This window comes from Siphateles boraxobius, unplaced genomic scaffold, assembly GCF_051911475.1.
Source record: "Siphateles boraxobius isolate OS27281-9 unplaced genomic scaffold, OSU_SipBor_1 60, whole genome shotgun sequence".
NCBI classification, from domain to species: domain Eukaryota; kingdom Metazoa; phylum Chordata; class Actinopteri; order Cypriniformes; family Leuciscidae; genus Siphateles; species Siphateles boraxobius.
In genome coordinates this window covers 888,679-903,327 of record NW_027509187.1, presented here as the reverse complement: position 1 = coordinate 903,327, position 14,649 = coordinate 888,679, and the positions used below count along the sequence as shown (strand labels likewise).

Genomic DNA, 14,649 nt, shown 5'->3' with positions numbered 1-14,649 from the left:
ACTCACCCTCCTGTCGTTCAAAACCCATGTGTTGGTATTTTATCTGTGGGAAACGACAGAAGTAGATCTGTAAATCTTCATGCTGATCATTTGCATACAACAACAATTTATAGTGTCTGTTAATTTCCAAAAAGATCTTACAGTATATGATTTCCAATGCACCAGTTTTTAAACCTGAATGCAAATGTGAAAAAGATTTCTGACCTTCAGTAAAAGATTATCACTGAACAATGATTTAAATTATAGACACTTTATGGTCCTTTAAATGCAGTTTTTAATGCATTTTTGGAGCTTGGCAGATGTGGTGATTATAGACTATGAAAGAAAACATAACAAAAAAGGCATAATCAGGTTATCCTGAATACCTTCGCCTGTTAGTCAATTAGCGGAGTGTGTGTACATGTGTGTGTACATCATGTCTCTGTGAGTAAGACTATCTGCACACTAAACTGGGTGACAGCTGTTGTTGCGGATCAGTCAGAGAGCCACGAGTCCGAAGCGCTGGATCATTATAAACACACTGTCTTCATCTATCTGGCGGGAAATTCAGGAAAGAAATGATGGCCTGTAAATATAGCAGGAAAGAGTATCTGTCAGTCAAGGACCTGGAGAAAGTTTTGAACTCGTGTAAGTTAAACTTGCACCAAATCGATGAGGTCTGGCCAAACCTGTACATTGGGAATGTGTGAGTAAAGCTGCTTGACACCTCAATCTCTCGAGTCTCTAGAAATCAGATTAATAATGTTTTAAATGTGTTTTATCAAGCTGACTTCACAAGACATTGAGATGTACATTTATACAGTAGTGGTCAAAACTGTTGTTTGTTTTTAATGGCTCTACAAAGTTCGATTTAACTATCAAAATATGAGGACATTTTTGTTTAAATGTTTTGACTATGAGGGAAGAAAAAAAAACTACACTTGGTTAAGGTTTTTATCTGAAAAAATTATTTGGGAAAAAAAGGCAAACTACAGCTACTGGTTTTATTTTACTATGCAAAAAAACAAGAAGCTGAAAGCACACATTGACTACAACATTATCAATTGTTAATATTTTGTCCTTTTCTTGTATGTTTTCATATTGTATGTAACTGTATGACAGCCTGGCTAAAAATTGTTGCACAATTTGCATTTGATCCCAAATAAAACACATCGACTACAAGCACAACTGCGCAATATGGTTACAAAATCGTTTACGCATTTTTAATTATATTTGAATAAAAAGAGTGAAGACGTCAATTTTCCTATAGGCCATGAATCACTTTTGGCCGCTATTGTATATAATTCTTCATACTTCTATGATATATACAATATCAATCTTTAACTGAACTGTTTAGGTCAACTTCAAACTACGTTCCCAAAACATTTTACTTCCATAAACTGATGCATTTCTGAGTGAAACAGGATATTCAACCAGGTAAAAGAAGGCGGGACTTTGACAGTTCATTGGATGGTGAAAAATGGCTGTTTTATACTAGAATGGAGGTGAAATATGGTTAAATTCTTCCTTACATTTAAAAGAAAAAAAGATTCTTTATTAATATCGATGGTTACACGAAGAACCTTTAAAGTTCCCATATTGTCAAAACTGAAATTTCCTGCCTTTTTTCATGATAACGGGTTATGAAACTACCATATAAGTTTTAAAACAGTCGATCCACAGAAAAATGCACACAGGCTGTGTAAAGTATCTGTGCCTTTTCACGCGCCGTTGTGACTTCCGTATAAATGTGATGTCAGAACTACTCAGTCTCCGCCCCCACCAATGGTGAGTCACTCAGAAAACAACAGGCCAATCAGAAGAGAGGCTTACGAATATTAAGTAGACAGTAATATATATTCTTAAGGACATCAAAACCTTAAAATAAAACTTCAGAAAGTTATACAATATGGGACCTTTAACATCCGTGGAACCTTTTCATTCCACAAAAGGTTCTATATAGTGATTCTTTAGAATATGTTCTTCACACTAAGAAAAAATGGTTCTTTTAAGAACTGATCACTGAAAGGTTCTTTGGGGAACAAAAACATTGGCATCGCTTTATTTTTAAGAAAGTAAACCAAGTCAATTTTGATTTTGATATGTGACCATACAGGCTGCAGTTTTAAGCTTATGTCACTTCCGATGATGTATGTACTATTATTATGTATATTATGATGTATTATTTTGTCCCATCAGAGGAATAGCGCAGAACCGAAGCGCTCTGCAGAACCTCGGCATCACTCATATCCTGAACGCCGCTCACTCCAAGAGAGGAAGCATCGGGGACCAGAACTATTACGGCACTAGTTTTGTGTACTGCGGTATCCCCGCTGACGACTCCACGCACTTTGACTTGGATGTTTACTTCAAACCGGCGGCAGATTTCATTCACAAAGCTCTCAACTCTCCTGATGGTAAGAAATCACTGAAGGATTCACTCTTAGGAGTAAAACAGCTGTTGCTCTACAGTGAGTTTAAAATCAACATCAAACCTAATTACTTTCTAAACACGCGTACCTGGACTTACTGTGTTATTAATCAGTGCATGTTATTCTGTCTTTATAATCTTTCATATATATGTAGTAACTCCGCCTCAGTAAAAACGTTTGTTTTCAGATGACGTCATGTGGTTATACATGTTAACCAATAGCAATTTAGTAAGTCTGCTTCTGTGGGTGATGCAGCCTGTCTAAAATTGTGCTAAATACGGCAACAATATCAAATAATGAATTTTTACAAAAATGAATGGATGTGTGTACATGCCTTGGAGGGTGAACATAACCGTCAGCCTCCACGTTCAGGTATAAAAAAAATGATGATATGAAACACATCACCGGTAGAAAATTGCAAGTCCTGTCCTTCATTGTTGCACTGTATGTCCTGTTCCATTTGCAATGCATTACCGAAGTAAAATGGGTTGCAAATGTTTTTTTACGCAGCTTTTTCTACTCTGTTTCCTAGTCAAAATTATAAAGTTGTCCATTAAATGTGCACATACGCTAACATTCAAAAAAATATGAATAGTTTTATTCAGCAAGGATGCATTAAATTTACCAAAAGTCAAAGATACTAAAGATTATATTTCAAATAAATGCTGTTCTTTTGAACTTTCTATTCATCAAAGAATCTTGAAAATAAATTGTATCACAGTTTCCTCAAAAATAGGAAGCCGTTTTAAACATTGATCATAAGAAATGAGCAGCAAATCATCATGATTTCTGAAGGATCATGTGACACTGAAGACTGGAGTAATGATGGAGCTTTGATCACGGGAATAAATTACACTTTACTATATATTTACATAGAAAACAGCTGTTTTAACTTGTTACAATTTCACAATATTACTGTATTTTGGATCAAATAAATGCAGCCTTGATGAGCAGAAGAAACTTCTTTCAAAAGCATTAAAACCTCTTGTCTACGGCTCAAGGGTTTAACCAACGCTGGACTCTCGATGTGCGTCTCCTCAGCGGTTGCCGGTGGAGAATATTAATAGCAGTGAGCTCAAGCCTGTCAAATGAATCATTGCAATGAATTGTGGGTGTTATTTTTACCAGCAAAGAACAGGCTGCTGTCATGTCTTCTTTTAAAGTCATAAATTCTGTATGTATGTGATCAGATCTCATCTCTTCCTTACAGGAAAAGTTCTGGTGCACTGCATCATGGGAATGAGCCGCTCCTCATCACTAGTGCTGGCGTACCTGATGCTTTATCACGACATGCCTCTGCACACGGCCCTACGGCGCATCGTCCAGAAACGAGCCATTTATCCCAACAGAAACTTCCTGGCTCTGCTCCTGGATCTGGACCTGCAGAGGAAGAGGAAACACAGGAGATGTGTCCTGCTGTGAACCAACAATACAGGACCGGTCACATGACGGGAGTAATGATGACCACGTCCTAACAAGGCCAGATGTGACACGTAATTTGTCTCTCTGCACTGAACAAGAAAACATAAATGCTATCGACTTAATTAATATGCAATAATGACGAGCTGGAATTTGGACCAATGAGATTTAACTGTGGGTGAAGCTACGTAATGCAAGAAACTAGTTAAAATGGACTATTGCAGCAGGCAAAAATTATATATATATATATCTTATAAAGGCTTGAACATGCACTTCATATGCATTTTTAGAGAGTAAAGTGTAATACAGAGAGATAAAGTGTATTAGTGTATCTGTGAAAAGTGTATCTGTGAAAAGTGAAATGTTCACGGATTAATTTAAAGGGCTGTTTAGTAAATATAAATATACATACACTCACAAACTCAACACACTACCTCTATGTACAGCAAACTCTGGACCATCTCACACACACACACACACACACACACACACACACACACAACAGGACCAAAACACCACAGGAACATGCAAATGGGACAGAGAGTGCCGAAGTTATGACGTCACTATGTAGGCCAAAACGTGTTAGCATTTTAGCACATCCGGTTCCCTCGCCGTAAAGTCTATGGGTTTTTTGAATGGGTTTTTGCTGAATCGTCTGAAATAAGGTCTGTGGTTAACAAAGCCTCTAAATATTTTCACGTTTTGATCTATGACATAAAACACACCAGTTATAACCTGCTTGTGGTTTTTTAAACTTTATTGTGTCTGCTTGTGGTTTTTAAACTTTATATAGGCTTCAAAATGTATAAATTTTGGATTAACTTGTAAAGATTATCTTGATAGACAAAACGTGTAAGGGTCACAACTCTTTGTTGAACACAGATCTTATTTTTAGCGATTTTCCAAAAGTCTATGGGGAAAATGCATAGCTTTTCGATCGAGGGGACCCAAGCGCCGCTAACTTCCGAGTCGTCCTACAAAGTGACGTCATAACTTCGGCACTCTATTCACTACCGTTTAAATGTTTAAGGGTCAGCAATTCAGCAGTTTTAATGTTTCCAGAGAAGTCTCTTCTGCTCACCAAGGCTGTATTTATTTTATCAAAAATACAGTAAAACAGTAAATATTATTTCAGATTAAAATAACTGTTTACTTTTTAAATATTTTTTAAAACTGTAATTTATTCCTGTGATCTAAGCTGAATTTTCAGCATCATTACTCCAGTCTTCAGTGTCACATGATCCTTCAGAAATCAGTATAATATCATTATTTGCTGCTCAGGAAACATTTATGATTATTATCAATGTTGAAAACAGTTGTGCTGCTTTTTTTGTGGAAACTGTGATACATTTTTCAGGATTCTTTGATGAATATAAATGTCAAAATAACAGAATTTATTTTAAATAGAATCTATTATAAATGTCTTTCCTGTCACTTGCTGAATAAAAGTATAATTTTTTCAAAATCAAACATATCTTACCAACCTCAATCATTTCAATAATAGTGTGCATTGTACATTAATATATATGTTGCAAATGTCAAAATCACATGCACTCATTAATTGTTCACAATAAACCAGGAACATGTATTAAAGTAAATAAAGCCAATCTTGATTTCATACTGACTTTCATAACTCTTGATCATTTACTGTACATATGATTTCTATAGTTCTGCACACTTTGATTCTTTGAATATATACATTTTTGAATGAAATAAACCGTTTATTATAAATAAAAAGCAGCTGTGCAGCAAAGCAAATGAACTCACTTGTGTTGACTGATACTCTAGATGACGAGAGCAGAGAGCGTGTGTATTTTTAACTCGTCGCTGTGGGAATGAGGTTGTCTAATTTAAGACGCTGTTACTCGGACACAGACGAGGGCGACTGCAGTGTGTGGAAAATAAGCAGAATAGTCCCTCTGTCTGTATTGGTTAAAATCAGTGTGATATTACAGAGGATCTTCTCATCAGATTATCTCTTACTGTTTTATCCGTTCCCTGGTGCTTCTAGATCAGGAACCCTGAAGAAAGAGCCTGAATCAGATTATATATATATATATAAATAGATAAAGTCATCAGCTTGAACAACACGTCACACACACATACGTGTGCATGCATACACGCTGACGAGCGGTTCCTCAACACACTGTGAGTCTGTTTGTGCTTGAAAATGTGTTTTAGATTCATTAAAATAGATGCATTATCTTGAGTATATACCGCTAGTGGTACATATGCATTAGTTATAATTAGGTAAATAGATAAATATTTGATTTGCAATGTGTAAAACTGTTATTTTATCACAAGCATACTTCATTGATGCTCATAATTGCACTTTAACTTGATTAATTACACGATGAGAAGAACATTAACAGGATGAACAAAAATATATAAAGTTAGTCATCTTTTCATCAAAATGACATAAGATATTAAGTCATGCTTTCTGAAAAATGTCTCAAATTAATTAAGTTTATACTTAAGCTTAAAGAAGAAAATAATATCTGCCAATGGGGTCAGAAAAATAAATTTAATTCAACGCGAAAACGAGTTTTATGTTTCTTACCCCATTCGCAGATGTTTGTTTTTGTCTTAGTCACTTTATTTTGATTTTTTACTCTTCAGAAAACAAGATCTTTATCTTGTCAGCTTGTTTCTTAAGTAAAATAAACTTGATGTTTGATTAAAATAAAAATTGTATTCAATCCTTAAGCTTAAAATAAGTATTCAAAGTACCTTCATGTTGTTCATGTGACTTCCTTGTTTTCCATGGAACATAAAATAGGAGTTTCGCAGAATGTCTGAGCTGGCGTTTCCCATATAATCAAGGTGTTCAGTGAGATATCAAACTCTGAAAAGGTCAAAAAAAGCATAATAAAGCATCATTAAAGTTTATTCTCTTGTATTTGTGCTTGCATAGTCAAACGTACCATGTTGCGATCGAGATACAAGAGAATCAAAGGTGCACGGTGTGATGGCTTGCAACAATGACTTGTAAATGACATTGGAGAGCGATTGTTTTCAACGAATAACTACTTAAATTTAATCTGTTCCTCATATAGGACGAGAGTCAAATGGACTTCTGTTATGGCGTTTGTTTTGCCATTTTGTAAGTAATTTTTGGGTGACCGAACCAAACAAGAGCTGTTCAGTTCTTTGTGCTTCTCATGTGTTCAGCCGGACGGGTGTGAAGCGGGTCGATATGCCACGCACCGGTGCAGACGGCAGGTACGAGACGCCGAACACCTCTGACCTCCAGAGACTTCTGTGGGTCAAACCTGGAACCAGCGGCCATCTTGATGAGGTCAGACCTGGAATATACATCGGAGACATGTAAGAAAATCAGGAGTTGATTTTTGGGGAAACTAGGTTGATGGGTTGTTTCAGTATGAGGCAAATCTTTCACATTCAAAAGAAAGAGTTTATTATACATTCAGTCAGGGGATTTAAAAAAGAAGAAGAGATTCAATTTGAGAGGATCCTTGTGCTTCCTGAAACTCCTGACCTTTTCTACTATTTTGATTTTACCTCTAAGTTAATAAAATTCATCCCTTTATAATGTTTTTATAATATTTTGAATGCCCAGTTTTGCGACCTTATGGACATGTAATTTTAGTGGGTAAATATCATATTCAATCATGAAAATGGAAGAAAAGTAAGCTTTCATTTATTTCTTCATGATTTTGAAGAATGTGAGAATTTTCAAATACAAAAAAACTATCATCGTCTATGTCGAATTATATTCTATTTTAATGGTGTCCTGTTTTACATGTTCATTAAAGTGAGTCCATTCTATTTCCAATCTTTCTCACTCTTTAATTTTCCTTTTAAAGGGGACCTATTTATGCCCCTTTACAAAGTCTTGATTTTTTATGTTTTCCTGCCTGAATGTTGATTATTTTCCATATTCTCCATTGTTGCGGCTCCTCTCTTCCCAGTCTGTCAGTAACGCTCTGTTTACTTCCTGTCTCTATGAAGCCCCTCCTTCTGAAAAGCACACTGTGCACTGATTGGTCGGCTGGAGCATTGTATTGTGATTGGTCGAGCGCTTCGAGTGTGTTTGGGAATGTCCCGCCCCTTACCATAACCGCCAGTTTAACACTCTACTAACTAAGTCAACCAGGCCCCACCCCTTTATTCTGCGTATGAATTATTTAAATGAGGAATATTGTGACGTGCTCCCGGAAGAAACTCAAGACTACAATGGAGGCGTTTCAGGAGATCAGAAACACTGACACTGATATAGAGAAGAACTCCCGAAACCTTTTTCATGCTCAAACATGTAAAGTTATATAAAAACGCATAATAGGACTCCTTAAATTTAAGTGTGCATTACGAAGTTGGCATGTTCCCTATCTTGCGTTGTAAATGCGCAATTAAAAAAAGGTATATAATAAGGGTCTGTATGTGTTGTGATTGTATCTCATTCAGGTACGCAGCGAAGGACAAACACATGCTACAGTCTCTGAACATCACATACGTGCTGAACGCAGCTCACGGGAAGTTCAACATTAACACAGGAGCCAGTTACTACAGAGACACTAAAATCACATATCACGGCGTGGAGGCGTTTGATATGCCCTCATTTGACCTGAGCCCCTTCTTCTACTCCGCTGCCAAGTTCATCAAGAGTGCCATGAGCACCCCTGGAGGTGAGGAGAGGAAACACACTGATGGACATCCCAAAAAAACATCAGCTAAACAAATGCAGAATTCACTGTAAAATTTAATTATATTTGACATTAAGTTTTTAGGATCATCAAGAATTTTTGCATCATGGTATTACTTTCATGGGTCATTTTAAGTTGAACGATCAAGCAATTTTCATTATGCTCAATGGCAATTTGCATTAATTATATTTGACATTGGATCATTAAGATTTTTTTTGCGTAATGATATTATTTTATGTTTACATATTGAGCAATTCTTATGCACAATGGTGAATTTTATTTTTTAATTATGGCTCTGAGAATTTGAGGGAGAAACATGTAATATTGTATTGTTAATATACAATATTGTATTAACAATACAATATTGTATTGTATTATTGTATATGGTATTGTTAATAGACATGATGTGACGATGTCAAAATGCAACAAAAAAAATCTACCTTATTTTTTTTTCTTTATGCAAAATATAATTTCAAAAATAATGAAAATAAATAAATAGAATTTTCATCTTATTTCTTTTGATTTGAGGGTGAAATATGATCAGGACATGTTTTTGTAAAAATTCGGAATTCGTAAAAAATTGTGGTTTGTAAATATTTCTATTGTTTTTTCGCTAGGTAAGGTGCTGGTGCACTGCGCAATGGGTGTGAGCCGCTCATCGTCGCTGGTATTGGCGTATCTGATGATCCACGAGGACATGACGCTGGTGGAAGCCATTAAAGCCGTCGCACAACACAGGAATATATGCCCAAACTCCGGCTTCATGGAACAACTGCGAGAACTGGACAAAAAACTGCACTTCCAGAGCACTGCCTTCTAACACTGGACCAACATACATCATTACTGATCAGAAATACACTACATTAGGTACAGTAACAGAGATATTGACATGCAGGAAGAAATGACAGAAATGCATGCTTCAAAAATTGCCTTACACACATATTATGGAATTACATGATTGATACAGGATTTCATTTCTCAATTAAAATGTATTTTTTTAAGTTGTTACATATTTTTTTTTTTGCTGTGATTGAAATATATTCTATCCCTGCTTAATATTCAGAGTCACTATAAAGTAATAGATTCACAGGTTAAAAACACTGTAGTGCTTTCCAAACAACAAATGGGAGGAAAGGGATTCATTCATGACGTCAGTCAGTCCAAAAGGAATAAACTTCATAATGAAATGTTATGAGGATAATAAGACCAGGAATGTGAGTAGTTTCATAAAAATATTTAAAATATTGAAATATATGAATATATGATTATATATTTAATATATAAAATTGTTAAAAATATATGTCATCCTGAAATCAAACTTGTAATTTTGATTTCATGATGGCGTTCAAATATACGTTATTAAAAGAACAAAATTTAATATTTAAACCATCTACCTAAATGAACTTCAATTCAAAGATCATCTCAAAGATTCCCAGCTGTCGGTCTGTTTGTGTCTCTCATCTATATTTACCACTTTGACACGCAAAGAAGCCAAAATAGAGACACGTATCACTTACTTACTGCATCACACAATCACACACAAACGCGGCTCTACGTAGATGACGGAGCGGGCAGAAGAGAAAACACAACGTGAGTGCAGAAACAACAGAAAGGCAAAAACACTTTAATACAATGCATTGACGTGTATGTTTTTATCATATATCAAGCTATTTTATTTCAAAGGATGAGCACACAGGATGTTGGATACGAGACTCCGCCCATCTGTGACCTTTTGACCCTTCTGCTAAAGAACCGACGACCCTCCGGCGCTTTTAATGAAGTCTGGCCTAACATCTACATCAGTGATGCGTACGTATTATACCACAAGACTCGAACGAGACACTTTTCATCTTTTGAGGTGCGCTAAATGATCTTTCATCTTTCATTATGGCAGTTGTCTAATAAACCAGGCAATGTATGTTATGAATATTGTTAGCTCTATGACAAATTTGCTTTTGTTACTTTTCTGTAAGTTGCTTCGGTTAAAAGCGTCTGCTAAATGCATAAATGTAAATAATGTTTTCCACTCACAAATTGTTTGACGAGAAAGGAAATGATCAGTATTTTTGACATGCAGTCCAGAACCTTTTAAATGACACAGGAATATCAGTGGGAATAAAACAATAAAAATATATTCTAAGAACGTTTTGCTAACGTTACATTGAGAAATTTTTGAATGTTTTCAGAACTTGTTTTCAGAGTTAAAGCGGCACTATGCAGGATTTCTGTTTTTGTCAAACAGCGATCCCTAGAGTCGCTGTAGAGTACTTGTATTTAACGTTACTGTCGTAAATAAAACTCACGCAGAGCGTCTCTGCACTCACGGCCTCTGCACTTCATAATAATAAAGTAGCCTACCGCGTTAGGCTTACCTGAGCCTAAATGCCAGATGACACCAATAAAGTGTATCATGTACGTTGCATTATTTCGTAACAATGTCCGTTATGATGTCGTTAGACATGATTATTGCAATTTATCATAATAGTTTGCAAATTGCGCTCATTTACACCATTTACAACGCGTAGGGTTATTTATGTCCTGATAATTATGTGAGATATTGACAACTGTTCTCACGATAATCGCAGGAATCAACTTTAACAGCGAAAGCCTGAGCGAGTGGGACTCTTGTCCGGTTCCTCGCGCTGTCAGATTCTCCTTTCCTTTTTCTAGACTCTTCCGACCGCGCACGCTTCGTTTTTTTCGCCATTCTGAAAACGCAGGTCCGATGTTTACTCGTGTCTGACTCCTCGCTCGGTCAGTCTGCCGTTTCCTCTTTCTCTGTTCCTCCGACAATGCTTTTCTAGCTTTCTGCTTCTTATATGCCGGCTTTGCCATGGGACGATAGTTGTTCTTATAGCTAGCCGGATCTGGATGGGGGCGTGTACGCGTGTAATGTGTGCAGTGGCGTAAAGCAATTTGTTACATCGCGAGAGCTGAAATCACGCAATACTTCCTGATGGCGGTCCGCCGGCCCGAAGTTGCAAGTGCGGTTTTTCCACTTACAGGCACCGGGGGGGCGAGACCACCACCATTCAACCCGAAAAGAGTCATATAACCACTCCAATGGAAGCTGTTCAGTTAAGCTAAAAAAACTGCTTTAAATGTTGTAACATTCCATTTTTACTTTTGCAAACGTTACTTTTGAATTTTCTCGGAATGTTCAGAAAAAAGGTAGCAACTAGAGGTCTGCACTCCCGCGGGTCCCGACGCAAAACAGTGCGGCGCGGGACAAATTTTTAAAGTTCATTGCGGGAGCGGGCGGGATGATGAGGTGCACTTACGGGTGCGGGCGGGAGGGATCATACGCTGCACTCCCGCAAATTAAATATGAGTATAAAGTAAAATATATAAATGATTAAAGTAGCGTACATAATTTGTAGTTGTGAGGGAGATTCTGATTGGCAGCAATAAAAACGTTTTAAGCAGCCTAAACTTGTGAATGTTGTCGGGTAGGGCGGGGCCTAATCTCACGCACACTTGTTTAGAGACAATTCCTTTCCCGCTGCTCCGAGTTCGAATTCGAAAGCTAGTTCAAGTTCAAAATAGATAGCAGGGACGAGGAACAGAGCGCCTCTAGTGCTTCAGATAAAGTACTGTTATGAATATTATGCTGTTCGTAATATGGGACCAATAAATATGTTACCAAGTATTGGTAAGGAATTTTGTGTGCACGCATTTTTTTCCCCAAGACCTTTCGTCAGACAGAAAGTGCGGGCGGGAGCGGGACATTATATCACAGATGCGGGCGGGAGCGCTACTAAAAATGACTAATCTTTGCGGGAGCGGGACTGAACACTGCGGGAGCGGGTCTGAAAATTGTGTCCCGCGCAGACCTCTAGTAGCAACATTTAAAAAACGATACACAAATGTCAAACTAAACCATTTCAGAATAAACATTCCATTAACAAATGTTTTTGTGCTACATTACTAAAGACCAGATAAATGTGAACAATCATTCTAGTTACGCTACTGGAAGAATATTTGTTCATTACTTTTTAGTCAACGTTCTGAGATCTTTCTCTATTGATAACAGTAATCCATATGACTCGTGGACTATATAAGTGAGTATTTTAAACATAACCTGGGGTGAAGAACTTGTTTACTGTTATTTTTTATCTTTGTAATAGTACAAAAATGTAATTCATGCTTGTATTCAGTTAAGAAATGTCTCCTTTAAATGTATAGCGCCAGGTTTGATATGATTGATCACAAATGCAATTAGTTCTCATGCATCACATGACTGATAATGTTGTGTCAAGCTTGATTCGAGAGCTACTGCAGAAAATTAACTCTTGAGTGATTCTCTCAGTCCAACCGCCAGAGACAAGACGCTTCTACACCGCCTAGAAATCAGTCACATCGTCAACGCTGCACACGGACCCGCTCACATCGACACTGGAGCTGATTTCTACTCGGACTCAAGCGTAGAGTATTATGGCGTTGAGGCACCAGACAGCAGAGACTTCGACATCACACCGTTTTTCTACCCCACAGCCAGTTTCATTCATAAAGCTCTGTCCCAGCAAAGTAAGACATCGTGCACTTTCATACTTAGAGTTTGCATTGTGTGCACACACACACACACAGCATGCTTCTGTAATATTTATTAACGTGTTGGGAGATAAAATGCATTTAAAGGATTAGTTCACTTCAGAACTAAAATTTTCTGATAATTTATTCACCCCCACGTCATCCAAGTTGTTCATGTTTTTTTTTCTTCAGTCGAAAAGAAATTAAGGTTGGGGTCCAACGGTTTGAAGGTCCAAGTTGCAGTTTCAGTGCAGCTTCAAAGTCTCTAAACGATCCCAGCCGAGGAATAAGGGCCTTATCTAACGAAAGCATCTGTCATTGTCAAAAAAACAACAACTTTTATATACTTTTTAACCACAAAAGCTCGTCTTGCACGTCCACGACTTCATGCATTAGGTAATCAAGGTTGGAAAGGTCAGGCGATCACCTGACGTGGGCAGAAAATGTAAGGTAGAAAAAATAAAAAAGAAGAAAAAATAATTTCCTCCAACTTCAAAATTGTCCAACATCATTGTTTTACCCTTTTATTTTTTTTATTTTTTTTTAAATGGCATTTGACTTAGTCTTTGCACGTTCGCTTTGTAAACACTAGCTCTGCACTTCTGTGTGACTTTTCAATGTGTTTACGCATCGCAGAGCTAGTGCAAGACAAGCATTTGTGGTTAAAAATGCATATATTTTGTTTCTTAATGAACAATGGTTCGGCTAAATAAGCCCTTATTCCTCGGCTGGGATCGTATAGAGACTTTGAAACTGCAATTTGGACCTTCAAACCGTTGGACCCCATTGAAATCACTATTTGGAGAAAAATCCTGGAATGTTTTCCTCAAAAACCTTCATTTCTTTTCGACTGAAGAAAGAATTTTTAATTCAGAAGAGGACTAATATTTACTTTCCGAAAACACATTCCAGGTCGTGTTGTGAATGATTCATCATCAGTGACTTTGAATACAAAAGCTTTACTTGAATAGGCTACGAAGTAAAATGGCTTTTTATGCGAATAGTATTTCACGTTCGTGACTCTACAGTCGTCTTTGAGATTTGTCTGAAATAAGTTTAACATGCATGATGTGTGATGGTGTGTTTTATTTGTTTTTTAGGAGAGGGGAAGGTCTTGGTTCATTGTGCCAGAGGAGTGAGTCGTTCAGCCACTTTAGTGTTGGCGTATCTGATGATATACGAAAAACTCACCATCGCAGAAGCCATTGATGCGGTTTGCTCCCACCGGAACATTCTTCCCAACGCTGGATTCCTTCAACAGCTCCGTCAGCTGGACTCAAACCTCAGAGGAGAGATGGGATATATAAACTAACAGGCAACTGTGTTTACTACTTAAATAGTAAATAAATCATAGAATTGAAGTTTACAATATAATGTAGAACAAGTGAACAGGAAAATTATGGTTTAATTAAGGAAAATAATACTAAAGCATGATGTGTAGTTTCAGTTTCCTGCATTAATTTGGGTTCAATGTGTGGTGACAGTTGATGCCAGTCTTGTATCGGGTGAATCTTTCAGAGAAGTGTGTAAATGTGTAACAGACTCACTCGCTCACACAACCACACACTAACTCACTCAAACACACTCACACTCTCTCTCTCTCTTTCTCACACAAACACACACAC

At 37.0% G+C, this 14,649-nt stretch overlaps 3 protein-coding genes and 1 long non-coding RNA gene across 6 annotated transcripts; 3 read left to right on the top strand and 1 right to left on the bottom strand.

Annotated features, from left to right (window-relative positions):
* Positions 1 to 5: 5 nt before the first annotated feature.
* LOC143718270 (uncharacterized) lies at positions 6 to 14,567 on the bottom strand. Of its 2 annotated transcripts, XR_013196298.1 has the most exons (6): positions 14,216 to 14,567; positions 7,038 to 7,135; positions 6,561 to 6,675; positions 3,684 to 3,791; positions 451 to 565; positions 6 to 43 (listed from the first exon to the last, which is right to left on the bottom strand). It is a non-coding gene; the product is annotated as an uncharacterized LOC143718270 (long non-coding RNA). The 2 variants fall into 2 exon arrangements; XR_013196300.1 differs by lacking the exon at positions 451 to 565.
* On the top strand, positions 442 to 5,300 carry LOC143718264 (dual specificity protein phosphatase 13A-like). The gene is made up of 3 exons (XM_077209288.1): positions 442 to 685; positions 2,179 to 2,396; positions 3,622 to 5,300. The coding sequence occupies exons 1-3, from the start codon at positions 558 to 560 to the stop codon at positions 3,831 to 3,833; spliced, it is 558 nt and encodes a 185-aa protein (XP_077065403.1). The 5' UTR covers positions 442 to 557; the 3' UTR covers positions 3,834 to 5,300.
* On the top strand, positions 5,711 to 9,499 carry LOC143718263 (dual specificity protein phosphatase 13B). The gene is made up of 4 exons (XM_077209285.1): positions 5,711 to 5,978; positions 7,002 to 7,157; positions 8,256 to 8,476; positions 9,112 to 9,499. Exons 2-4 carry the CDS (start codon positions 7,027 to 7,029, stop codon positions 9,312 to 9,314), a joined length of 555 nt encoding a protein of 184 aa, XP_077065400.1. The 5' UTR covers positions 5,711 to 5,978; positions 7,002 to 7,026; the 3' UTR covers positions 9,315 to 9,499.
* Positions 9,935 to 14,395, top strand: LOC143718262 (dual specificity phosphatase 29). 2 transcript variants are annotated; one of them, XM_077209283.1, is made up of 4 exons: positions 9,935 to 10,084; positions 10,162 to 10,303; positions 12,804 to 13,021; positions 14,125 to 14,395. In XM_077209283.1, exons 1-4 carry the CDS (start codon positions 10,054 to 10,056, stop codon positions 14,334 to 14,336), a joined length of 603 nt encoding a protein of 200 aa, XP_077065398.1. In that variant the 5' UTR covers positions 9,935 to 10,053; the 3' UTR covers positions 14,337 to 14,395. The 2 variants fall into 2 exon arrangements, with proteins under 2 accessions (XP_077065398.1, XP_077065399.1); XM_077209284.1 differs by having other exon boundaries at positions 10,036 to 10,084; positions 10,178 to 10,303.
* Positions 14,568 to 14,649: the final 82 nt, after the last annotated feature.

Excerpts from the sequence above, each read along its gene's own strand:
- LOC143718263 (XM_077209285.1), top strand. The coding sequence starts at position 7,027 with ATGCCACGCACCGGTGCAGACGGCAGGTACGAGACGCCGAACACCTCT. Across the intron at positions 7,158-8,255 it reads GGAATATACATCGGAGACAT|GTACGCAGCGAAGGACAAAC; the intron begins GTAAGAAAATCA and ends TATCTCATTCAG. Across the intron at positions 8,477-9,111 it reads TGCCATGAGCACCCCTGGAG|GTAAGGTGCTGGTGCACTGC; the intron begins GTGAGGAGAGGA and ends TTTTTTCGCTAG.
- LOC143718264 (XM_077209288.1), top strand. The coding sequence starts at position 558 with ATGATGGCCTGTAAATATAGCAGGAAAGAGTATCTGTCAGTCAAGGAC. Across the intron at positions 686-2,178 it reads AACCTGTACATTGGGAATGT|AGGAATAGCGCAGAACCGAA; the intron begins GTGAGTAAAGCT and ends TTGTCCCATCAG. Across the intron at positions 2,397-3,621 it reads AGCTCTCAACTCTCCTGATG|GAAAAGTTCTGGTGCACTGC; the intron begins GTAAGAAATCAC and ends TCTTCCTTACAG.
- LOC143718262 (XM_077209283.1), top strand. The coding sequence starts at position 10,054 with ATGACGGAGCGGGCAGAAGAGAAAACACAAC. Across the intron at positions 10,085-10,161 it reads GGCAGAAGAGAAAACACAAC|CTATTTTATTTCAAAGGATG; the intron begins GTGAGTGCAGAA and ends TCATATATCAAG. Across the intron at positions 13,022-14,124 it reads TAAAGCTCTGTCCCAGCAAA|GAGAGGGGAAGGTCTTGGTT; the intron begins GTAAGACATCGT and ends TTTGTTTTTTAG.